The sequence below is a fragment of the Bufo bufo genome, chromosome 4, assembly GCF_905171765.1.
Source record: "Bufo bufo chromosome 4, aBufBuf1.1, whole genome shotgun sequence".
Taxonomy (NCBI): domain Eukaryota; kingdom Metazoa; phylum Chordata; class Amphibia; order Anura; family Bufonidae; genus Bufo; species Bufo bufo.
In genome coordinates this window covers 609,244,683-609,271,364 of record NC_053392.1, presented here as the reverse complement: position 1 = coordinate 609,271,364, position 26,682 = coordinate 609,244,683, and the positions used below count along the sequence as shown (strand labels likewise).

Here is a 26,682-nt window from a genome sequence, read left to right as displayed (position 1 = left end):
TCTAAGGGCCGTTTTCATCTTTCTGTAGTTCTTCCTGGAAATGAAGAAATTGATACTTATGCATTTCCTCACCCCTTGTCAACCTGACACTATGATCGGAGGATATTAGACTAGGAACGGGCCTCACAAAGAAGTTGTAACAGTCAGTTCTAAGTTTATCTATATGTTTCTAGGGGAGAATACAAAAAAAATAAAATAAAATACAAGATTTTCAGAAAAAAAAGGATGCTCCAGTCCTGTTACTTCATGGGAGGACATAGTCAGGTCCGTAAATATTGGGACAGCGACACAATTCTAACATGTTTGGTTCTATACACCTCCACAATGGATTTGAAATGAAACAAACAAGATGTGCTTTACCTGCAGACTGTCAGCTTTAATTTGAGGGTATTTACATCCAAATCAGGTGAACGGTGCAGGAATTACAACAGTTTGCATATGTGCCTCCCACTTGTTAAGGGACCAAAAGTAATGGGACAATTGGCTTCTCGGCTGTTCCATGGCCAGGTGTGTGTTATTCCCTCATTATCCCAATTACAATGAGCAGATAAAAGGTCCAGAGTTCATTTCAAGTCTGCTATTTGCATCTGGAATCTGTTGTTGTCTACTCTCAAGATGAGATCCAAAGAGCTGTCACTATCAGTGAAGCAAGCCATCATTAGGCTGAAAAAACACAACAAACCCATCAGAGAGATAGCAAAAACATTAGCGTGGCCAAATCAACTGTTTGGAACATTCTTAAAAAGAAGGAACGTACCGGTGAGCTCAGAAACCCCAAAAGACCCGACAGACCACGGAAAACAACTGTGGTGGGCGACCAAATAATTATTTCCCTGGTGAAGAAAACCCCCTTCACAACAGTTGGCCAGATCAAGAACGTTCTCCAGGAGGTAGGTGTATGTGTGTCAAAGTCAACAATCAAGAGGACGCCACCAGAGAAAATACAGAGGGTTCACCACAAGATGTAAACCATTGGTGAGCCTCAAAAAACAGGAAGGCCAGATTAGAGAGTTTGCCAAACATCTAAAAAAGCCTTCACAGTTCTGGAACAACATCCTGCGGACAGATGAGACCAAGATCAACTTGTACCAGTGAAGAGAAGAGTATGGAGAAGGAAAGGAACTGTTCATGATCCTAAGCATACCACCTCATCAGTGAAGCATGGTGGTGGTAGTGTCATGGCGTGGGCATGTATGGCTGCCAATTGAACTGGTTCTCTTGTATTTATTGATGCGACTGCTGACAAAAGCAGCAGGATGAATTCTGAAGTGTTTCGGGCAATATTATCTGCTCATATTCAGCCAAATGCTTCAGAACTCATTGGACGGTGCTTCACAGTGCAGATGGACAATGACCCAAAGCATACTGCAAAAGCAACCAAAGAGTTTAAGGGAAAGAAGTGGAATGTTCTGCAATGGCCAAGTCAATCACCGGACCTGAATCCGATTGAGCATGCATTTCACTTGAAGACAAAACTGAAGGGAAAATGCCCCAAGAACAAGCAGGAACTGAAGACAGTTGCAGTAGAGGCCTGGCAGAGCATCACCAGGGATGAAACCCAGCGTCTGGTGATGTCTATGCGTTCCAGACTTCAGGTTGTAATTGACTGCAAAGGATTTGCAACCAAGTATTAAAAAGTGAAAGTTTGATTTATGATTATTATTCTGTCCCATTATTTCTGGTCCCTTAACAAGTGGGAGGCACATATGCAAACTGTTGTAATTCCTGCACCGTTCACCTGATTTGGATGTAAATACCCTCAAATTAAAGCTGACAGTCTGCAGGTAAAGCACATCTTGTTCGTTTAATTTCAAATCCATTGTGGTGGTGCATAGAGCCCAAAAATGTTAGAACTGTCAATGTCCCAATATTTATGGACCTTACTGTATATTTACATCAGATACAGGAGATTGAGTCACTAAAAAGACTGCTAGAAAAAAAAGTCATGAAAATTAATTGATCAGCTGCAATCAGTGATGGAACCTGACAGTACACATTTCCCTACAGCACCACCACTGGAGAAGTGAAGTATTGCACCATGTGAGCAAAATCAATAGGCTGTACATGTAACACAGGCGCCAGGTCCTCCAGTGCAAGACTGGTAAATTAAGGTGATAAATAAGAAATTCCCTATAGTAGAAAATTAGACTAGACAGCCCCATTTATATCTTCCATGCCTTACACCCTGTGACATCACTCCTTCTGCCCCAGCTCCATAGTCTACTGGACTGAGGTAGATGCCATGATTAACCAAGTTTCCCTTTACAGAAGATCAGACTAAGAATACCAGGAGACGGGATGTACAAGAATATAATATTTATTACAGATCAGTAGAAGAGATCCCGGGTCATGGAGCAGTCATCAGTATCATGGAGGACAGACGCTGTTACTGGAGACACATGGACATAGGTCTGAGGAAGACTCCTCCTGGTCAGCTGGAGATCAGGGCAACGGCAACCTCATTGAGGAACTTGTCACAGGCCGACTTGTCCACATCTGGGAAATGCTTGACGATGACCTCCAGGAGACAACCACACAGCAGCTGGGGATGGATGATGGGAGTCAGTGCACGCTCAACACTACAACAATTCTTATAAGGAAGGGGGGGTAGGTTTTGATAATTCTAGCTGCTTTTTCTCCCCCCCCCCCCAGAAATGTCTCCACTCTTGTCCATGGGTTCTGCAGTTCAGCACCATTGACAGTAATGAAGGAGGAACTGCAATACCAGATACAGCCATGGACAAGAGTGGCATCATTTTTTAGCAGACTTTCTAAACACCACTGGACAGATCTGCTCCTCACCTTGATTGTGTCCACACTGAGCTTCAGCTTGTTGGTGTGCATCTCCCGCAGTGTGGCCAAGTTCTCCAGCAGATTTCCATAGTGGTTGAGGGCATCATTAATGGCGTGGATGATCTTCCCTCCATGTGTCTTCAGATCCTGACTGCCGGGGGTCACGTCCATGTGAGTGAAGTGGGACTTGGTGTCTGGATGGTGCTGGAAGAGACTGAGGAGAGAGGAGCACCCAGGGTTACATGGGGTAAAGACACTGTTGTCCTATACACCAAAGAATTCTGATGTCAGGATAGTAGAGGGGGCTACAAACAAAAACAGGAGCAACTTTAAGGATGGCTGAGTATTAGGTAAAGATGGCTACCTTCATTCAGAAGCAGCACCACACCTGTCTGTAATTATAGTTCAGATCCATTGAAGTGAACAGGACTGAACTGCAGTATCACACACGGCCTGTAGACAGGGGTGGCACTGTTTAACAGAATCAGCCATGTTTTACTAATCCTGTGCAACCCTTTTTCTTCCTCCTTGGTTCTATTCCCATGGTATAACACTAAAGGGGTTTTGCAGGATTAGCATTGACAGCACCACTCTCACCCACAGGATGTGTCTGGTACTGCAGCTCAGCCACAATAACAATGCAATAAGAGAACTTATGGACAAACTGCTCTCTGGACACGCAGTGTTACTAGATTACAGTTTTTCATGTCAAAGGAAGATTCCAAACAAATCTGACACATTGTTGCATGTAGTGCAGGGGGCGGAGCACCAGGTGTAACAATGTATCAGCTCCTCCTTCCCAGCCCCTTGTAGCAGTGACTATCTGGCTCTGGCTCTGCCGCTCACCTCTCCATTGCTTCACATCCAATCTTCTCAGCGTCAGCGTCAATCTTCACAAACAAGGGCTCCAAAGCCGCCTTCTCAGCATCTGATAGCGCCATCCTGGGATGTGAAGCTCCAGCACAAGGGCCAATCTGCACTGAGGGGCCCCAGACTCCATCATCACCTTTATATAGGGAGGAATGGCTGCTGATCCAGCACACCTGGGGCCCTACAGGAGAGCCTGACAACCTGGCCTGGCTGACAACTCCTGGACTGGAGTGCAGACACAATCAGCCGGCGGCTCTTGTAGACTTCCTTTCATCTGAGAAGACGCTCGTGTGTATTAGCTCAGGTCTCCATGCTGATCAAATGTGCGCAATGATTACACGTGACCGAAAAACGCACAATGATGTCACCTGTAAAGTATTCGTATGTGATCACATGACGCTGTGCGCACACGCGTGATGTAACATGTCTCTGATATCCAATGCAATTGGTAATTTCTCTATTAATATGACATGTGATGTACGTCTATGGGACACATATAATTACACGTGTACAGTACATGTGGTATCATACATGTGATCGCAGTGACATGGACCCCCAGCCAATCGTGCCACTCTTGTTATTAACCCTTTCATGATATGACATCACTACTGTCTCATTGGAGGTGTCAGAACACATACATGGTTGTCAGCTCGGCTGACAGGTATCTAGTATTTGGTGCTATTCACACAATGTGGTCAGATCGCAGTTTATTGAGATTCTCACCACGTTTTTGAAATACAAAGTGCCATTTTGCAGAAATGTTGAAGTAATAAATGCGTTGTGTGAACTGACCCTTCTTGCCAGCCATGTGTTATAGGGTAATGTCCGCATGGGATGGATACTGCTGGTTAGAGATGAGCGAGTTTCATATTTTAGTTCACTTCGTTTGTTGGTTAAAGGTGAATTGCGTTATGGAGTCAGTTACCGCGGACCATAACGCAATTCTATGACGGAATGCATAACGGAAAGCCTTTTGAGTCATTTCGCTATTCATTCCGTCATAATTGAAGTCTATGGGCTGCAAAACGGAACCATCCCGTTTCCGTTATGCAGTGGAGTCCGTCATAGAATTGCGTTATGGTCCGTGATAACGGAATCCATAACGCAATTCACCTTTAACCAACAAACGAAGTGTGAACGAAGTGTCATGAGGAAATGTTCTGATGGATCTGGAAGCCGACAGCAGGAAGTGAGAAATTTCGGAAGCATTTCCCTGCATTAATGTGATTGTGAGGTCAAAGGTCCCGGTAATATAGAGGGAGATATCTGTGATGGCCGCCTTCGGGCCTGTTCACATAGATGATATGCTGCAGACCTGCTCCAGGCTTAGCTCTATTGAAGGAGTGAAACCGCGAGCGATCTCCCTTCCTGGTGCAGTCGCGGCTTTAAACCTCTCGCCTGCGAACTGTAGGACTGCCCATTAAAAACAGTGTAAGGCAACACCATGCGCCAGTGTAACGGAACGCCTAGCACCCCGACCGGGTACCTCCGTGTCACGGCCATGCCCATGACCGTGACTCCTTTACCGCATGCGGTTGCCTGCGGTTTTGTATGGGCGTTCAACCACGGGTGAGGGCCGCTTGTCTGTGGCCTCACTTGTGGTTGCCGCGGGCAACCAGTGTTTTTAGCAGCAGAGCAGCCTGTGCGTTGCTAGGCAGCTTGCTGCCTTGGCATGCGGTCACACCTAGCAACCTTCTGTTAGGTGTGTGTGTTGTGTGCACCGTGTGTTATGTCATTGTGTGCACTTTCCCCTTTAAGTGGTGTTTTCCCTTCCCTGGTGATGGAAGGGTTAATCTCCTTCCTAGTGTGTGTGCACTGGGTGTGTCCGTTTGTGGGTGTGGCTGCCTGGGCTATATAGCCTCAGTTGAGACAGACTTCTGAGGGGTACTCCAGCCTTGTAGCTGGAGGAATGCTCCTGGTCGTTTCCATCTGCCAGTGTGGGCCACCCTTGTGATCATAAATTGTTATACTCTATGTTGTGTTATGATCAGTTGATTTGTTCCTGTGTATATTTGTGCAGCTATGGATCTGGGTTCCTGTGTGTGGTTGTGTGTTTGCTGGGTTCATTGAATCTTGTCTGGACTTCAGCTTGCCTGCACAGGGATCCAGTCAGCAAGGCTGTGGCAGGTAAGTGGATCTAGTTCACATTACCTGCCATATCCATAGTACTGTTTGTGTTCCCCCATTTTCCCAACAGCTTGGCCGTTGAGACTCCTGCTCCTCCGTGCCTAGGAGGAGTGGGGCGTCTTACTCTGACTCCTAGCGCAGGGACCGGACGGAGGGTGAGTTAGGGATCCGAGGTTCCTGCGCATGGGCCCTCCTACCTTTAAGGTCGGCCCATGCAGTTAGGAGTTAGGGTCAGGGTAGGGACGCTCTTAGGAGGTGACCTGCTCCCTATCCTGTTCTCCTGGCCGAGTAGGCCATAACATGACCTGGCTTTACACGGCTGAGGATTTTCCCCATCCTCAGCCGTGACACTCCGTTGATAGGTGCTCCTAGTGCTTCCAGAGGACTCCAAGCACTCCACTTGACACCGTCAGCACTGCAGACCCCACAAACCGCTCCTAAATGCAGAGACAGGAACCAGGAACAAGCTCTTACAAGAGCTTATACTCAGGGGAGTATTGTGATATAGCAATCCCCAAGAGTGTAGTTATCCCACTCCCCAAACATGAGCCAAAACTTCATGAAGGTATAAAAACAGGAACTCTCTTTATTTAAACACACAAGCATTGATTTATACACATCTTCCAACAAGGTTACCACCCACATGGTTTTGTAAATCACATGCATTTACAGTATTCGAACCTTCCCAGCAATTGTACACAAAATCCCCTTCCCTTCCCTCTGTCTGTAACGCAATCAACAAAATACAATGAGCATTGTCTGTGACGCAATTAACTAACACCCTGGCATTGTCAGAGACGCAATCAACAAAATACAATTACCAAACGTAATGGGCTAACTTAATCACTCACAGACAGAAAACACACATTTTTCCCCAAAACACAGAAAACACCCCAAAACCCCACATATCCCCATAATGTATACATCGATGGATAGCTCTGATCTGGGTGAACAACATATACAAAAATCACCCAGATCCGAGCAGGGGTTCCCGAATTCCATGGAAGTCACATTTGGCCGGCCGTAAGCATGGCTTTCCGGCCCAAAACAGTTCCACAGATTTAAGTTGTGCGGCCGGTCTGTCTTCTCCTTCAAAGATAGTATGGGCCATAATCCTGGGGCAAGAGGCTAGTAGCCAGGCCCCTCCAAAACCCAGTGGCGAGGTTGGTTTCGCCACAGCCAGTATCTACTTTCAAAATTCCGCTTTGTGAATGGGCCCATAGGGTGGATTTACACAGGTCCTTTAAAAACACTGTCTACCAGTAAAACTCTCTCAATTCAACCAATCAGAGCTCAGCTTTCATTTCTTAAAGTGGGAAACTAAGACCATGCAATACCCCAGACCTGGGGGTATCTGCAATTGCTGTGTTTTATATGTAATGTATTGTATTTTCATTTTTTTACCATTTATTCCAGCAGGGGAGGTAATGGTTAGCAGGAACAGGGCTTACCCAACCTGGTCCTCCCCTCTTGGTAGGAGTGTGCTGGTCCTACTTCCTGCCAGGAGGGGGAGTTCATCCTGGCAGGAAGAAAGAGAGTGATGGAATGGGTTTTCCTGTTCTGATAGTTGGGGAGTGAGGAAGTACATGTCAGAGCTCCTAATCCCAGGAACCGCATCCCAGGAACTGGTAGGCAGTGTTTCTAGCTTCGGTATTGTCATGTATGTTATGCACTTGTGCTCGTAACCTGGTGTCTCCGTAGCAATGGGAGAAAGGGAGTCAGCATGATCTGTGTCTTTGGGCATCTGTCGCTGAACTACCAGGAGGAACCACCAGCACAGCCTGAGAATGGCCTGACTTTCATCAAGGGCGCGTGCAGTACCCCAGGCCTGGGGATATCTGCAATTGCTGTGTTTTATATGTAATATACAGTATTTTCATGTTTATACTATTTATTCCTGCAGATGATTTAATGGTTAGTAGGAAAAGGGCTAACTACCCTGTTCCTCCCCTCTTGGTAGGAGTGGGCTGGTCCTGTTTCCTGCCAGGAGAGGGAGTTCCTAACTAGAGAAGAAGAGTGTCCTGTTCGGATAGTGGGGAGTGAGGAAGCAGACGTCAGAGCTCATACTCCCAGAAACCATAGCTTATTCCCCTGTGAGGGAAACTCAGGGACCAGATATTCTTCTCCTGTGAGAACACCTTAATCCTGTCTTAAGAAAATGCTTGAGAGACAAGACAGCAGAGTGATCAGAGAAATACAGCTTTACAGACACTGCTGAAAGGTGAAGGACAACAGCTCAGACACCACCACCTACCTAAACCACTGCTAGGCCTGCACTAGAGTGGACACCTAAATCCACAAATGCTTGGTAGTGCCAACCTATTGCCATCCAACCAGCAGCCATACCTCCTTAACTGGTGCCAGAAACTGCCCTTTGTGATTATTGCTGCTGGATGTGCCACAAGTTATATTTTGCAGTACAAAAAAAATGTTATGCGTTCACTTTTGGCCTGAGTCTTCAATCTACACTTTCACTGCACCAAACCCCAGGGAATGAAAGCCCAAAGGAGAGTATTGTGACACAGCACCTTATCAGGGCCACTACCACTCCCATCCTCTGCACCAGCTCCTCAGGGGCTCGCTGCAATCATACCTTCCAACTGTTGAACAGCTGAAGGAGGGACAAGATCTATCTTTACACTTAGCCGCACTTTCTAACTGCGCCCACTGCCTATCTATAGTCGCCAAATCCTGCCCAGTCCTTTTTCTGCCCTCACACACCAGTTCTGACCTTTTAATGCTTGGACTGGGGGAAAATGTCTGTATGGTGGGAAGTAACTGGCTCAGTGATAGAAAACAGAGGGTGGTTATTAATGGTACACACTCTGATTGGGTCACTGTCACTAGTGGGGTACCACAGGGGTCAGTATTGGAGTGGTCATTGTCACTAGTGGAGTACCACAGGGGTCAGTATTGGAGAGGTCACCATCACTAGTGGAGTACCACAGTGGTCAGTATTGGAGGGGTCACTATCACTAGTGGGGTACCCCAGGGGTCAGTATTGAAGGAGGGTCACCGTCACTAGTGGGGTATCACAGGGTTCAGTATTGAAGGAGGGTCACCGTCACTAGTGGGGTATCACAGGGTTCAGTATTGGAGGGATCACAGTCACTAGTGGGGTGCCTCAGGGGTCAGTACTGGGCCCTATCCTCTTCAATATATTTATTAATGATCTTGTAGAAGGCTTGCATAGTAAAAAAAAATCCATTTTTGCAGATGACACAAAACTGTGTAAAGTAATTAACACTGAAGAGGACAGTATACTGTATATATATATACTACAGAGGACAGTATACTGTATATATACATACTCCAGAGGGCAGTATTCTGTATATATATACTACAGAGTACAGTATACATATACTACAGAGGGCAGTATACTATATATACTGTATATACTACAGAATACTGTATATAACTCACAAAAAGTTAGGGATATTTGGCTTTCGGGTGAAATTTATGGAAAACGTTAAAAGTTCTGCTCCAGCAGCAATAGTGATTTCCTCATCTCAAACAATTTATTGACACACAAGCCGACACCAGTGCTGGGTATACCGCCACAAATGTCAGTGTCTCAGGAACTTGTCCTGTGGCCTTGAGCATCAATTACAGCTTGACAACGACGTCTCCTGCTGTTCACAAGTCACCTTCTTGTCTGCTGAGGCATGGCGTCCTACTCTTCTAGAGAGGCGGCCCTCAGGTCATTGACGCTCTGGGGTACAGAGTTACGAGCCTCTACACGGCGACTCAGCTGATCCCATAGGTTTTCAATGGGATTCAGGTCTGGAGAAAGTGCAGGCCACTCCATTTGAGGTCCCCGAGTCTCCAGCAGCCGTTCCCCAATGATGTGACCTCGATGAGCTGGCGCATTGTCCTCCATGAAGATGAAATTAGGCCTGTGTTGTTCATGCAGAGGCCCAATGACTGGATTAAGGTACTTTCACACTAGCGGCAAGGAACTCCGGCGGCTGAACAGCCTTTCGGATCCGTGCTGTCGCTAGTGCATGCGTGCCCCCGAACTACCCCTCCGGCCCCATTGACTATAATGGGGGCGGGCCGGAGTACCGGCGGCAGCACTGCAAACATACAGAGAGGCGGCCGGAATAAAACTACGACGGAGTTCCTTGCCGCTCGTGTGAAACTCTCCTTAATGATGTTCTTCAAGTAGTATGGGCTTGTCACTGGACCATTCACAGAGTGTAGGGCAGTTCTGTATTGACTAGACCCACCTGCCCGCACTGTAACACCACCATCGCCAAAGGGCATTTTACATTGATCCTGAAATTTCATCCACAAGCCAAATATCCCAAACTTTTTGTGAGTAGTATATATAGACAACAGAGGACAGTATACTGTATATATACACACTACAAAGGAAAGTATACTGTATATATACACTACAGAGGACAGTATACTGTATATATATACTACAGAGGACGCTATACTGTATATACACTACAGAGGACAGTATACTGTATATGTACACACACTACAAAGGAAAGTACACTGTATATATACACTACAGAGGACAGTATACTGTATATATACACTACAGAGGACAGTATACTGTATATATACTACAGAGGACAGTATATTGTATATATACTACAGAGGAGAGTATCTAATATATAAAGCTGAGTGTATGTCTACTAAAGGAATCCGCACCGTCGCATTTACAATCACAACATTTGGCAGACAGGTACACCAGGTGTCCGGGTAGGTTTTAGACCGGGTCTCAGCTCTCTAGCATGTACCATTCCTAAGATAGTTCCAAAAAATGCATTAGCCCAGGGGTGGCCAACCTTACAGACACAAAGAGCCAGAAAAAAAAATCGTATGACTGCCAGGAGCCACAAGCTATCCGTTTACACAAATATGCGTGCACATGACAGTATTACTGCAATTGAGTTATCAAACATTTAAAAGTGCATTTAAACCACCTTTCCTACCTGTAGTGTAGACAGCTTTAGTGAGACTTCTGGCAATCTTTGTTTTTCACAATGTGTTTCAAGATTTCTCAGATGACCGCCCCATGCTCAGATGACCGCTCTATGTGCAGCGTACTCAAGTTAGGGTTAATAGTGTTCCTGGGTGTTGTAGTGCAATCATGACACTAACCTGAGACGGCTGACTCTCTGCAAGGGCAGGTGATGATGAGAAATGTTCGTGACGCCAGTGCCAATTAAACGGTGGCACGCCGTTTGCTGATAGCAGGAATAACTGAGGAACCACGTGATGTTAAAGCAGAACTCAAACTTTAGTAGTCATCATATAGGGACATTAACGGAAACGCAGTTCCTTTGCAGACAGTTGATTTTCAATACAGTTGATGCAGGCAATATATGTATAGCAAGGTGACTTCAGAGTGTTAAACACAGGACTTGTAGTACAGGCAGCTTGCACTCTATTCCTGACTGATCCTGGAACATAGAAACTCTTCTCCAAGGCCCAATGCCCTAGCTCTGGCGTATATCCTTGGTTTTATCTTGTATGGTCTTCTCCCGACGAGGCAGCTCGGGGGAAGGATAGGGGCTCACCCATTTTTCCAACACGGTTGGCTGCCAGAAGACGTTAGGCCCAAAGAAGGAGCTCCGCTCCTGGAAGGCGTGATGGGCCGGCTCTGGAGAGCGTTCCGGTTCCCGCTCGCAGCCAGAGTAGTCTTCTTCTTCTGCCTCCCAGTCCTCAGGTTCTCGCTTGGGACGGGTCACAGCAGTTGCATAAGGGCCTCTCAGGCTCTCGGCAGGGGTGAACTCCACTTCCTCTCCCTCGCGGAGGCTGTGCTGATAGGAAGGGAGGTAGTCTCTCTTGACAGATCTTCTGTTAACATATAGGTCTCTGCCAGTCAGGTAATCTTGTATGAACCCGTAGCCACGGGCTTTGTCAAAGGACACCACCAACCCCTTTCTCCTTTCCAGGCGGGGTTGGGTGTTGGTGTGTCGTTCATGGATAGTGTTGGTCAGTTCCTCATAATAGATTTTAGTCTTTGTATTCCGCTTTATAGCGGCCTCCCGGATCTCTGCCATTAGTGAGGACCACTTGAAAGAGGGCTGAAAGAAGTCTCTCCAGGAGCCATAGCAGGGCTCTGGTTCTTTCTCCCGTGGCGGGCAGGCGGGTTTCTCCGGTCCCGGAGAGTAGGCCGGTGGAGCCTCCTCTGGCTCTACACCAATATCAGTCATCTTTGGTATTTCAGGCGCGGACGTTGCAGCAAAGCTCTGTTCACTCTCCAACATGCTCGATCCTTCTCTGGAGAGCCATAGGGTCGCGTCAATCAGATCTGCCAGCTCCTCCCATTGCACTGGGAGGCCGCCCCCCAGGTATTCCAGTATATGGAAGGCGGAGTCCATGCTAGCCGACATGCAAATGTCCAGATAAGCAGTGGCGCCTGACCTTGAACTCCTTCCCGCTATTTCTTCAAAAAGGCGCCAATTTTTCCCGCCTTTTCGGGACGAAGATGACGCAGCAGCTATTTCAGTAGCCTCAGCGGCCATCTTTGGGTATAAACGCTGTCTATTCACTGACAGCAAGCAGGATGATGAAAAGTCCATAAAACCACACTCCAATGTGGCGATTTTCTTCCTCTTGATAGCGCAACACTGCATAGCGCTTTTTAGAGGTTTTAGGTACACTTTGGGTATGATTTTCAGTCCACAAAGTCCATTTTAAATAAAACAGGCAATTTGTCACTTTGGTCACAGGGCAACTGTATAAGGCACAAAGTTCACGCTTCTTGCACTGGAAAGCGTGCGTATCCTGTTCGTGACGCCAAAAGAGAGGTGCAGCGTACTCAAGTTAGGGTTAATAGTGTTCCTGGGTGTTGTAGTGCAATCATGACACTAACCTGAGACGGCTGACTCTCTGCAAGGGCAGGTGATGATGAGAAATGTTCGTGACGCCAGTGCCAATTAAACGGTGGCACGCCGTTTGCTGATAGCAGGAATAACTGAGGAACCACGTGATGTTAAAGCAGAACTCAAACTTTAGTAGTCATCATATAGGGACATTAGCGGAAACGCAGTTCCTTTGCAGACAGTTGATTTTCAATACAGTTGATGCAGGCAATATATGTATAGCAAGGTGACTTCAGAGTGTTAAACACAGGACTTGTAGTACAGGCAGCTTGCACTCTATTCCTGACTGATCCTGGAACATATAAACTCTTCTCCAAGGCCCAATGCCCTAGCTCTGGCGTATATCCTTGGTTTTATCTTTATCAAGTACCTCCTCTGTTGTCTTGAGTACCTCTTGCTTTTCTGAGCTTGCCTCTGTCCCTCTCTCTGCTTCCTCAGCCTCTAGAAACTTCTGAACTCCCAGGCTGTTTAACAGTGGTCTTCCTGCTTCTGCATATATAAATTCAGGAGGGGAACCTTCTCCTTGGATCTGGAACCCGGTTACAGGGACTGCATTACCCTCTCCTGGTCCACAGGCTTCAGGCCTGGACTTGTCTCTGACATAGTCTAAGCTCCAACTTCAGACTACAGGCTGCAGCTTTAGACTCCCACTTAAGACTCCAACTTTAGACTGACTTTCCTTTCCCTGACTAGGCCTTATATAAACTAGGGCTCCCTAGCTCCCTCTAGTGACTAAGAGCTCGAATGACACCCCTAGCAGGCCTGTACATGCAAGTTTCACAGTAACAGGGAAATACATAGCATTACATTACATGACATTTTATAAAGATGACATATACCAACTTCCCCATAAATAAGGGGGGACGACAGCACACCAAGTGACCCTTTTGTAGTGACGGGCATTACAGTTCCCGTACACTACATATGCTCAGATGACCACCCCATGCTCCAATGACCACCCCATGCTCAGATGACCGCCCCATGGTCAGATGACCGCCCATGCTCAGATGACTGCCTTATGCTCAGATGACGCCTTATGCTCAGATGACTGCTCTATGCTCAGATGACCACCCCATGTTCAGATGACTGGTCTATGCTCAGATGACTGGTCTATGCTCAGATGACCGCCTTATACTGAGATGACCGCCTTATGCTCAGATGACTGCCCTATACTCAGATGACTGCCTTATACTCAGATGACCGCTCTATGCTCAGATGACCGCCTTATGCTCAGATGACTGCCTTATGCTCAGATGACTGCCCTATACTCAGATGACTGCCCTATACTCAGATGACCGCTCTATGCTCAGATGACCGCTCTATGCTCAGATGACCGCCCATGCTCAGATGACCGCCTTATGCTCAGATGACCGCCTTATGCTCAGATGACCGCCTTATGCTCAGATGACTGCCTTATACTCAGATGACCGCCTTATGCTCAGATGACCGCATTATTCTCAGATGACCGCTCTATGCTCAGATGACCGCCCATGCTCAGATGACCGCCTTATGCTCAGATGACTGCCCTATACTCAGATGACTGCCTTATACTCAGATGACCGCTCTATGCTCAGATGACTGCCTTATGCTCAGATGACTGCCTTATGCTCAGATGACCGCCCTATAGACTCAGATGACTGCCCTATGCTCAGATGACCGCTCTATGCTCAGATGACCGCCCATGCTCAGATGACCGCCTTATGCTCAGATGACCGCCTTATGCTCAGATGACCGCCCTATACTCAGATGACTGCCTTATACTCAGATGACCGCTCTATGCTCAGGTGACCGCCTTATGCTCAGATGACCTCCTTATGCTCAGATGACTGCCCTAGTAGGGCGACCCTGACAGCACCAGAATGGAAACAGCAGTGGAGTACGATGAGGGTGTCATAGATGACCGAGATGCAGTCCGCAAAGGCATCTGGTACCAGGCACTGGGTATTGTGGAGTATATGCGGGACGAGAGACTCCCCACGGAAGACCAGCGGTTGCAGAAGCGAGTAGCCCTGCGGATGCCCTTTCTGGGAGAGCAGCCTTGGGAGGAATGGGTAAAGAAATTGGAAAATCTCGCATGGCAGGAGCTGTGGCTGGAAGATGCCTACCAGGCGCTCTGGTGGTATGGGGCACAGTACCTACCCAGGACAGCTGAGCATGACAAGCCAGAGGGAGAGGAGTTTGATGGTCCTGGCTTGTTATGGGAGACTTTTTCAGAGCTGGAGATTGGGAGCCCTACACAAGCCCGGTTCCGTGATCTCTTGGAATAGAGGGAGAGCAGGTATGACTGGGACGACACTCATGAGATTGAGCGGGACCTTGTCCACCTGGTGACCCAGGAGATGGAGCTGGAACAGGGCTACCAGCAGCTGTTCCACTCCAGTGAGAAGGCTCAGCAGGAGAGCAGAGTGACAGACCCAGAGCCAGACCTCTTCAGCTGGGAAGATATTGTGGAGGTTAACTGGGAAGAACCCCAGGGGGCTTTTGGAGATGGGACCGAGGTCTCTCCACCGGTCCTGCAGGGAATTGGGAGCCCAGTCTCCATTCCCTAGCGGCAGGCTGAGTTACAGGGGGCAGAGACAGTCGGTCCTGTCCCCCAGCGGCAATGTGATTTATTAGGAATTGGGAGCCCAGTCTCCATTCCCCAGCGGCAGGCTGAGTTACAGGGGCAGAGACAGTCGGTCCTGTCCCCCAGCGGCAGAGTGTCCAGCAGGGAATAGAGAGCCCAGTCTCCTTTCCCCAGCAGCAGGACGCTGTATTGGGAGCGGAGATGGTCGGTCGCCCTCCCCAGCGGCTGGAAGTATGTATGGGAGAGGAGCTCGTTACCCCCTCTCCCCAGCGGCAGCTTAACGCACCAGGGGGAGACAGTAAGCCTCACATTAGTGCAGATGGGACCGTGGTCTCTGCACTTACAGCACAGGGGGTAGGGACAGTCGGTCCTGTCCCCCAGCAATTGGGCTGTTTAGCCAAAGGGGAGACAGTCGGTCTCCCCCTCCAGCAGCAGAGCTGGGTATCCAAAGGGGAGACAGTCGGTCTCCCCCTCCAACAACCAGGCTCCAACCAGGCTTCTTCTGTGGTAGCGCTGGCACCAGGGCAGAGTATCGCTGATCCCTGCCCACAAAGCAACCTCCACTCCAAGCCAGGGAGCAACACAGAGACCGGGAGTACCAGTTACCAACATAACCTTGGTGGACTCACTGGACAGAGACAGGCTACCAAATTCAAGAGGTTCAGTATTTGGTTGTGGGTGGACTGCCAGACTAACTCAGATACCGACCGACGTGAGGTCAGGTATCTGTTAAGTCTTCCCTGGGAGGGGGAGATGTGTGGCGAAACTAACCTCGCCACTAGGTTTTGGAGGGGCCTGTTTGCCTGCCTCTTGTCTCAGGATTATGGCCCATACTAACTTTGAAGGAGAAGACAGACCGGCCGCACAGCTTTAATCTGTGGAACTGTTGTGGGCAGGAAAGCCATGCTTACGGTCGGCCAAATGTGACTTCCATGGAATTCGGGAACCCTTGCTCGGATCTGGGTGATTTTTGGATATGTTGTTCACCCAGATTAGAGCTATCCATGGATGTATACATTATGGGGATTTTTGGGGTTTTGAGGTGTTTTCTGTGTTTTGGGAAAAATGTGTGTTTTCTGCCTGTGAGTGATTAAGTTAGCCCATTATGTTTGGTAATGGTATCACAGGCAGAGCCCAATGTGTTTTGGTAATTGTATTTTGTTAATTGCGTCACAGACCATGCCATTGTGTTAGTTAATTGCGTCAAAGACAATGCCCATTGTGTTTGTTGAATAGGGTTAGTTTTGTGTTTAACCTATATAGGATTGGCTGCTGTCATGTCCACAGTATGTCATGTGTATATAAGTCAATGCTGTGTGTTCAATAAAGAGTTCTTGTTTTACATTAAACATAGACCTACGTCTCATGTGTGTGGGGATTGCTATACTCTGAAGATTTGCTATACTCCCCTGGCTTTAACTCCTAGCTTTCGTAAGAGCTGTTCCTGTTCCTGGTTCCTGTGGTGGTTTTGGTGTAGAGCGGAGTGCTTGGAGTCCTCGGGAGGCACTGGGAGCATCCATCAATGGAGGTACGCAGTCGGGGTGTCAGGAGATCCTTTACAACCGCCTTATGCTCAGATGACTGCCCTATACTCAGATGACTGCCTTATACTCAGATGACCACCTTATACTCAGATGACCACTCTATGCTCAGATGACTGCCTTATACTCAGATGACCGCTCTATGCTCAGATGACCGCCTTATGCTCAGATGACCGCTCTATGCTCAGATGACCGCCTTGTGCTCAGATGACCGCCTTATGCTCAGATGACCGCTCTATGCTCAGATGACCGCCTTATGATCAGATGACCACCTTATGCTCAGATGACCGCCCCATGCTCAGATGACCGCCCTATGCTCAGATCATTGCTCTATGCTCAGATCAATGCTCTATGCTCAGATCACCGCCCCATGTTTAGATGACCGCCTTATGGTCAAATGACCGCCTTATGCTCAGATGACCGCTCTATGCTCAGATGACCGCCTTATGCTCAGATGACTGCCTTATACTCAGATGACCGCCTTATGCTCAGATGACCGCTCTATGCTTAGATGACCGCCTTATGGTCAGATGACTGCCTTATGCTCAGATGACCGATCTATGCTCAGATGACCGCCTTATGGTCAGATGACCGCCTTATGCTCAGATGACCGCTCCATGCTCAGATGACCGCTTCATGTTTAGATCACCGCCTTATGCTCAAATGACCGCCTTATACTCAGATGACGGCTCTATGCTCAGATGACCGCCTTATGCTCAGATGACCGCCTTATACTCAGATGACCGCTCTATGCTCAGATAACCGCCTTATGCTCAGATGACCGCTCTATGCTCAGATGACCGCCTTATACTCAGATGACTGCCTTATGCTCAGATGACCGCTCTATGCTGAGATGACTGCCTTATGCTCAGATGACCGCCCCATGCTCAGATGACCGCTTCATGCTCAGATGACCGCTCTATGCTCAGATGACCGCCCCATATTTAGATGACCGCCTTATGCTCAAATGACAGCCTTATGCTCAGATGACCGCCTGCAATTAGCCAGACCGTGGTACAGTTAATCGGACGCCAAATTATGCAGTGGGTCAGGATATGGTTATAATAGTCTATAGTAGAGTTGAGCGAACACCTGGATGTTCGGGTTCGAGAAGTTCGGCCGAACTTCACGGAAATGTTCGGGTTCGGGATCCGAACCCGAACCGAACTTCGTCCCGAACCCCATTGAAGTCAATGGGGACCCGAACTTTTGGGCACTAAAAAGGCTGTAAAACAGCCCAGGAAAGAGCTAGAGGGCTGCAAAAGGCAGAAACATGTAGGTAAATCCCCTGCAAACAAATGTGGATAGGGAAATGAATAAAAATAAAAATAAAAAAAATAAAAATGACCAAATATCAATTGGACAGAGGTCTCATAGCAGAGAATCTGGCTTCACGTCAGCAGAGAATCAGTCTCTTCATGCCATAGCAAAGAATCTGGCTTCATATCAGCACAGAATCAGTCTCTTCATGCCATAGCAGAGAATCTGGCTTCATGTCAGCACAGAATCAGTCTTCATGTCATAGCAGAGAATCAGGCTTCACGTCAGCCACCACTGGAACAGGCCACTGTCACACATTTAGGCCCAGGCACCCAGGCAGAGGAGAGAGGTCCCGTAACAGAGAATCTGGCCTGATGTCAGCACAGAATCTGTCTTCATGTCATAGCAGAGAATCAGGCTTCACGTCACCCACCACTGGAACAGGCCACTGTCACACATTTAGGCCCAGGCACCCAGGCAGAGGAGAGAGGTCCCGTAACAGAGAATCTGGCCTTATGTCAGCGCAGAATCAGTCTTCATGTCATAGCAGAGAATCAGGCTTCACGTCACCCACCACTGGAACAGGCCACTGTCACACATTTAGGCCCAGGCACCCAGGCAGAGGAGAGAGGTCCCGTAACAGAGAATCTGGCCTTATGTCAGCACAGAATCTGTCTTCATGTCATAGCAGAGAATCAGGCTTCACGTCACCCACCACTGGAACAGGCCACTGTCACACATTTAGGCCCAGGCACCCAGGCAGAGGAGAGAGGTCCCGTAACAGAGAATCTGGCCTTATGTCAGCACAGAATCTGTCTTCATGTCATAGCAGAGAATCAGGCTTCACGTCACCCACCACTGGAACAGGCCACTGTCACACATTTAGGCCCCGGCACCCAGACAGAGGAGAGCGGTCCCGTAACAGAGAATCTGGCCTTATGTCAGCGCAGAATCTGTCTTCATGTCATAGCAGAGAATCAGGCTTCACGTCACCCACCACTGGAACAGGCCACTGTCACACATTTAGGCCCAGGCACCCAGGCAGAGGAGAGAGGTCCCGTAACAGAGAATCTGGCCTTATGTCAGCGCAGAATCAGTCTTCATGTCATAGCAGAGAATCAGGCTTCACGTCACCCACCACTGGAACAGGCCACTGTCACTCATTTAGGCCCAGGCACCCAGGCAGAGGAGAGAGGTCCCGTAACAGAGAATCTGGCCTTATGTCAGCGCAGAATCAGTCTTCATGTCATAGCAGAGAATCAGGCTTCACGTCACCCACCACTGGAACAGGCCACTGTCACACATTTAGGCCCAGGCACCCAGGCAGAGGAGAGAGGTCCCGTAACAGAGAATCTGGCCTTATGTCAGCACAGAATCTGTCTTCATGTCATAGCTGAGAATCAGGCTTCACGTCACCCACCACTGGAACAGGCCACTGTCACACATTTAGGCCCAGGCACCCAGGCAGAGGAGAGAGGTCCCGTAACAGAGAATCTGGCCTGCTGTCAGCACAGAATCTGTCTTCATGTCATAGCAGAGAATCAGGCTTCACGTCACCCACCACTGGAACAGGCCACTGTCACACATTTAGGCCCAGGCACCCAGGCAGAGAAGAGAGGTCCCGTAACAGAGAATCTGGCCTGATGTCAGCACAGAATCTGTCTTCATGTCATAGCAGAGAATCAGGCTTCACGTCACCCACCACTGGAACAGGCCACTGTCACATATTTAGGCCCAGGCACCCAGGCAGAGGAGAGAGGTCGCGTAACAGAGAATCTGGCTTCATGTCAGCACAGAATAAGTCTTCATGTCATAGCAGAAAATCAGGCTTCACGTCACCCACCACTGGAACAGGCCACTGTCACACATTTAGGCCCCGGCACCCAGACAGAGGAGAGGTTCATTCAACTTTGGGTTGCCCCGCAATATAATGGTAAAATGAAACTAAAAATAGTATTGAATGAGGAAGTGCCCTGGAGTAGAATAATATATTGTTAAGGGGAGGTAGTTAATATCTAATCTGCACAAGGGATGGACAGGTCCTGTGGGATCCATGCCTGGTTCATTTTTATGAACGTCAGCTTGTCCACATTGGCTGTAGACAGGCGGCTGCGTTTGTCTGTAATGACGCCCCCTGCCGTGCTGAATACACGTTCAGACAAAACGCTGGCCGCCGGGCAGGCCAGCACCTCCAAGGCATAAAAGGCTAGCTCTGGCCACGTGGACAATTTGGAGACCCAGAAGTTGAATGGGTCCGAACCATCAGTCAGTACGTGGAGGGGTGTGCACAGGTACTGTTCCACCATGTTAGTGAAATGTTGCCTCCTGCTAACACGTTCCGTATCAGGTGGTGGTGCAGTTAGCTGTGGCGTGGTGACAAAACTTTTCCACATCTCTGCCATGCTAACCCTGCCCTCAGAGGAGCTGGGCGTGACACAGCTGCGTTGGTGACCTCTTGCTCCTCCTCTGCCTTCGCCTTGGGCTTCCACTGGTTCCCCTGTGACATTTGGGAATGCTCTCAGTAGCGCGTCTACCAACGTGCGCTTGTACTCGCGCATCTTCCTATCACGCTCCAGTGTAGGAATTAAGGACGGCACATTGTCTTTGTACCGGGGATCCAGCAGGGTGGCAACCCAGTAGTCCGCACACGTTAAAATGTGGGCAGCTCTGCTGTCGTTGCGCAGGCACTGCAGCATGTAGTCGCTCATGTGTGCCAGGCTGCCCAGAGGTAAGGACAAGCTGTCCTCTGTGGGAGGCGTATCGTCATCGTCCTGTGTTTCCCCCCAGTCACGCACCAGTGATGGGCCCGAGCTGCTTTGGGTGCCACCCCGCTGTGAACATGCTTCATCCTCATCCTCCTCCACCTCCTCCTCATCCTCGTCCTCCTCGTCCTCCAGTAGTGGGCCCTGTCTGGCCACATATGTACCTGGCCTCTGGTGTTGCAAAAAACCTCCCTCTGAGTCACTTCGAAGAGACTGGCCTGAAAGTGCTAAAAATGACCCCTCTTCCTCCTCTTCCTCCTGGGCCACCTCCTCTTCCATCATCGCCCTAAGTGTTTTCTCAAGGAGACATAGAAGTGGTATTATAACGCTGATAACGGCGTCATCGCCACTGGCCATGTTGGTGGAGTACTTGAAACAACGCAACAGGGCACACAGGTCTCGCATGGAGGCCCAGTCATTGGTGGTGAAGTGTGTCTGATCCACAGTGCGACTGACCCGTGCGTGCTGCAGCTGAAACTCCACTATGGCCTGCTGCTGCTTGCACAGTCTGTCCAGCATATGCAAGGTGGAGTTCCACCTGGTGGGTACGTCGCATATGAGGCGGTGAGCGGGAAGGCCGAAGTTACGCTGTAGCGCAGACAGGCGAGCAGCGGCAGGGTGTGAACGCCGGAAGCGCGAACAGACGGCCCGCACTTTATGCAGCAGCTCTGACATGTCGGGGTAGTTGCGAATGAACTTCTGCACCACCAAATTCAGCACATGCACCAGGCAAGGAATGTGCGTCAAACCGGCTAGTCCCAGAGCTGCAACGAGATTTCGCCCATTATCGCACACCACCAGGCCGGGCTTGAGGCTCACCGGCAGCAACCACTCGTCGGTCTGTTGTTCTATACCCTGCCACAACTCCTGTGCGGTGTGGGGCCTGTCCCCCAAACATATGAGTTTCAGAATGGCCTGCTGACGTTTACCCCGGGCTGTGCTGAAGTTGGTGGTGAAGGTGTGTGGCTGACTGGATGAGCAGGTGGAAGAAGAGGAGGAGGAAGCTGAGTAGGAGGAGGAGGAGACAGGAGGCAAAGAATGTTGCCCTGCGATCCTTGGCGGCGGAAGGACGTGCGCCAAACAGCTCTCCGCCTGGGGCCCAGCCGCCACTACATTTACCCAGTGTGCAGTTAGGGAGATATAGCGTCCCTGGTCGTGCTTACTGGTCCACGTATCTGTGGTTAGGTGGACCTTGCCACAGATGGCGTTGCGCAGTGCACACTTGATTTTATCGGACACTTGTTTGTGCAGGGAAGGCACGGCTCTCTTGGAGAAGTAGTGGCGGCTGGGAACAACATACTGTGGGACAGCAAGTGACATGAGCTGTTTGAAGCTGTGTGTGTCCACCAGCCTAAATGACAGCATTTCATAGGCCAGTAGTTTAGAAATGCTGGCATTCAGGGCCAGGGATCGAGGGTGGCTAGGTGGGAATTTACGCTTTCTCTCAAATGTTTGTGAGATGGAGAGCTGAACGCTGCCGTGTGACATGGTTGAGATGCTTGGTGACGCAGGTGGTGGTGTTGGTGGTACATCCCATGTTTGCTGGGCGGCAGGTGCCAACGTTCCTCCAGAGGCAGAGGAAGAGGCCGAGGCGGCGGCAGCAGCAGCAGAAGAGGCCGAGGCGGCGGCAGCAGCAGAAGAGGCCGAGGCGGCAGCAGCAGAAGAGGTAGCAGGGGGAGCCTGAGTGACTTCCTTGTTTTTAAGGTGTTTACTCCACTGCAGTTCATGCTTTGCATGCAGGTGCCTGGTCATGCAGGTTGTGCTAAGGTTCAGAACGTTAATGCCTCGCTTCAGGCTCTGATGGCACAGCGTGCAAACCACTCGGGTCTTGTCGTCAGCACATTGTTTGAAGAAGTGCCATGCCAGGGAACTCCTTGAAGCTGCCTTTGGGGTGCTCGGTCCCAGATGGCAGCGGTCAGTAGCAGGTGGAGTCTCTTGGCGGCGGGTGTTCTGATTTTGTCCACTGCTCACTCTTTTGCTACGCTGTTGGCTCGGTCTCACCACTGCCTCTTCCTCTGAACTCTGAAAGTCAGTGGCACGACCTTCATTCCATGTGGGGTCCTCATCATCAGGAAACATAAGTGGTTGTGCGTTAGTGCATTCTATCTCTTCCACCCCTGGTGAAGGGCTAGGTGGATGCCCTTGGGAAACCCTGGCAGCAGAGTCTTCAAACAGCATAAGAGACTGCTGCATAACTTGAGGCTCAGACAGTTTCCCTGATATGCATGGGGGTGATGTGACAGACTGATGGGCTTGGTTTTCATGCGCCATCTGTGCACTTTCTGCAGAAGACTGGGTGGGAGATAATGTGAACATGCTGGATGCACTGTCGGCCACCCAATTAACTAATGTCTGTACATGCTCAGGCCTTACCATCCTTAGAACGGCATTGGGCCCCACCAAATATCCCTGTAAATTCTGGCGGCTACTGGGACCTTAGGTAGTTGGTACACTAGGACGTGTGGCTGTGGCAGAACGGCCACGTCCTCTCCCAGCACCAGAGGGTCCACTAACACCACCACGACCATGTCCACGTCCGCGTCCCTTATTAGATGTTTTCCTCATTGTTCCCGTTCACCACAATTTTGAGAATGGCAAATTTGGGAATAGTTTTTCAACCCAGAACAAAAAGTGTGCTTTTACGGTCACTACAAATAACTTGACCAGCTAAAACAGTACAGATTTGCTTGAATAGAAATGTCAGGTCTATTTTTTAGGCGCTGGGTGACAGGCTCAACTTGCCCCTGATGTAGTATATGGCCAAAAAATAACCACACTGTTGCTGGTTAAATGCACTTGGGTGACACAGGCTCAGCCTGCAGCTGATGTAGTATATGGCCAAAAAAAAAAAAGACTGTTGATGGTTAAATGCACTTCGGTGACACAGGCTCAGCCTGCAGTTGATGTAGTATATGGCCAAAAAAAAAACAGACTGTTGATGGTTAAATGCACTTCGGTGACACAGGCTCAGCCTGCAGTTGATGTAGTATATGGCCAAAAAATAATCAGACTGTTGATGGTTAAATGCACTTCGGTGACACAGGCTCAGCCTGCAGTTGATGTAGTATATGGCCAAAAAAAAAACCAGACTGTTGATGGTTAAATGCACTTGGGTGACACAGGCTCAGCCTGCAGCTGATGTAGTATATGGCCAAAAAAAAAAAAGACTGTTGATGGTTAAATGCACTTCGGTGACACAGGCTCAGCCTGCAGTTGATGTAGTATATGGCCAAAAAAAAAACAGACTGTTGATGGTTAAATGCACTTCGGTGACACAGGCTCAGCCTGCAGTTGATGTAGTATATGGCCAAAAAATAATCAGACTGTTGATGGTTAAATGCACTTCGGTGACACAGGCTCAGCCTGCAGTTGATGTAGTATATGGCCAAAAAAAAACCAGACTGTTGATGGTTAAATGCACTTGGGTGACACAGGCTCAGCCTGCATCTGATGTAGGATATAGCACAAAATAACCACACTATTGATGGTTAAATACACTTGGTGATAGCTTGTGCTGGCGCACCACAAGTCACAAAATGGCCGCCGATCACCCCAGAAAAAAGTGATCTAAAAATGCTCTGGGCAGCCTCAAAAAAGTGAGCAAGTCAATATTAGCACTTCAATGATCCACAGCTGCAGATCGATCACAGAATGAAGTCTTTTGGAGGAGTTAATCTGCCTAATCTCGCTCTAACGTCGCAGCTGCAACCTCTCCCTATGCTTCAATCAGCAGAGTGACGTGCAGCGCAACGTGACCCAAGCTTATATAGAGGCTGGGTCACATGTTGCACTGGCCAATCACAGCCATGCCAATAGTAGGCAAGGCTGTGATGGCCTCTTGGGGCAAGTAGTATGACGCTTGTTGATTGGCTGCTTTGCAGCCTTTCAAAAAGCGCCAAGAAAGCGCCGAACACCGAACCCGAACACGGACTTTTACGAAAATGTTCGGGTTCGGGTCCGTGTCACGGACACCCCAAAATTCGGTACGAACCCGAACTATACAGTTCGGGTTCGCTCTTCCCTAGTCTATAGTTTTGTTCGTGACGCCAATTGCAGCGTGCGCAGGGTACTAACACAGGGCGCTTTAAGGTGTTGTAACTCACCTACCAGGTTAGGAATTCCAGAGTGGTGTAATGTCTCTGTGTGATAATGGCAATAGTGTCAATAGTGTCTTCTACCTGGGTATGGCTGGACTCCTGGACCCTGGCTCATTTGCAATAAAATGAGTGTGTTGCTAGTAGGAGTAATTGAAGGATTTGCAGCAATAATTGAGATCCAAACTTGGAATAATGTTCAAACTTGTCTTTAATAGATGCAGCTTTCATCCATGCGAGATACAGCATTAGTCTTTAGTCCCAGCAGGAATTGGCAATGTGTGGCAGGAATATATATCTTCTGCTCTATCATGTGCCTGGAGCTCTTTGCAGGATAAGTCGTCTGCTTGTGGCTCTGTAATGTGGCAGGAATTTATATCTTCTGCTCTTACTATCTTCTGCTGTATTGGGGACTGACTAGCTGAGGAGGAATTTGGCTTCTCCTGGTCTCTGGATGATACTCACAGTTGTGCTCACAGGGTATGCTTCTTCCTGAAGTTCTGGAGGTGGCTGCTTGCTTCTACCAGCTGAGGCTGAAAGGCTCAGGCTGAGAATGATGATCAATTGTCTCAGCCGAGACAAGATCCTGGCTTTGAATCCCTAAATCTGGGAGCTCCTACACACACAGCCTTCCCCTAGTAGTGATGTCCGGTTCATGAACGAATCGTTCATTTGAATCGATTCAGTTCAGTGAACTGGAGGAGTCGATTCACTTGAATGATCCGATCCGTTTGAAACGGCTCTCAGTCACAGCAGACAATAAATGCAGACGCTCAGCTCACCACCTCACGCTGGCAGCAGGAGCCTGAGGGAGGGACTCGGGAGGAGTCAGTAATATGATCTTAGAGTGGAAGAGCTGCTTCTGCCAGCCCCTCCCCTCCCCGCCCACCAACCAATCACCGACCAGAGCTGAGGGGGCGAGGCAAGCACAGCACACTAGCAGCTCTGACTCCAGTCCTCGGAGTAGTGCAGGGTCAGGGAGTCTAAATGAATCGAATGAGTCACAAGAATCTAAAGATCCAACTCAGTTAGTGACTCATTCGATTCATTGAGTTAAAAGAGCCGTGAGTCGTCAGCCTGTAGAACAGGTCACACTGAGGCTGTCGGCTCTCGGCTCTTGTTGCAGCAGTGATAAGATTAAGGGACAGAAAGGATCAGAGAGAGAAGGGACTGATGACACAGAGTTTAGATTACAGGTTGAATTAAATTAACCCTTTAGAATCAAATTGGCTTCTCAGGAGATATATATATGTTAAAGGCATCTCATTCAGTAGTTATATAGCTACTGAATGAGATGCCTTTAACATATATATCTCCTGAGAAACCAATTTGATTCTAAAGGGTTAATTTAATTCAACCTGTAATCTAAACTCTGTGTCATCAGTCCCTTCTCTCTCTGCTCCTTTCTGTCCCTTAATCTTATCACTGCTGCAACAAGAGCCGAGAGCCGACAGCCTCAGTGTGACCTGTTCTACAGGCTGACGACTCACGGCTCTTTTAACTCAATGAATCGAATGAGTCACTAACTGAGTTGGATCTTTAGATTCTTGTGACTCATTCGATTCATTTAGACTCCCTGACCCTGCACTACTCCGAGGACTGGAGTCAGAGCTGCTAGTGTGCTGTGCTTGCCTTGCCCCCTCAGCTCTGGTCGGTGATTGGTTGGTGGGCGGGGAGGGGAGGGGCTGGCACTTGCGAGTCAGCTCTCAGCAGTCTGACTTACCAAGTGAACCGAAGATCCGATTCATGAATCGGTTCATTTGAATGAGCTGATTCAAATGAACCGATTCACCTAAAAGACCCGAACTTCCCATCACTATC

At 48.8% G+C, this 26,682-nt stretch overlaps 1 protein-coding gene across 1 annotated transcript in view; it reads right to left on the bottom strand.

The window, feature by feature from the left end:
• Positions 1-2,401: 2,401 nt before the first annotated feature.
• The window catches only part of LOC120997565 (hemoglobin heart muscle subunit alpha-type-like), a 29,010-nt gene continuing 4,729 nt past the window's right edge, over positions 2,402-26,682 (bottom strand). The window contains exons 2-3 of the mRNA XM_040427657.1: positions 2,803-3,007; positions 2,402-2,542 (exon numbers count right to left, since the gene is read on the bottom strand). Coding sequence (XP_040283591.1) covers positions 2,432-2,542; positions 2,803-3,007 — 316 coding nt within the window. The 3' untranslated portion in view covers positions 2,402-2,431. The remainder of the gene's footprint in view (positions 2,543-2,802; positions 3,008-26,682) is intronic.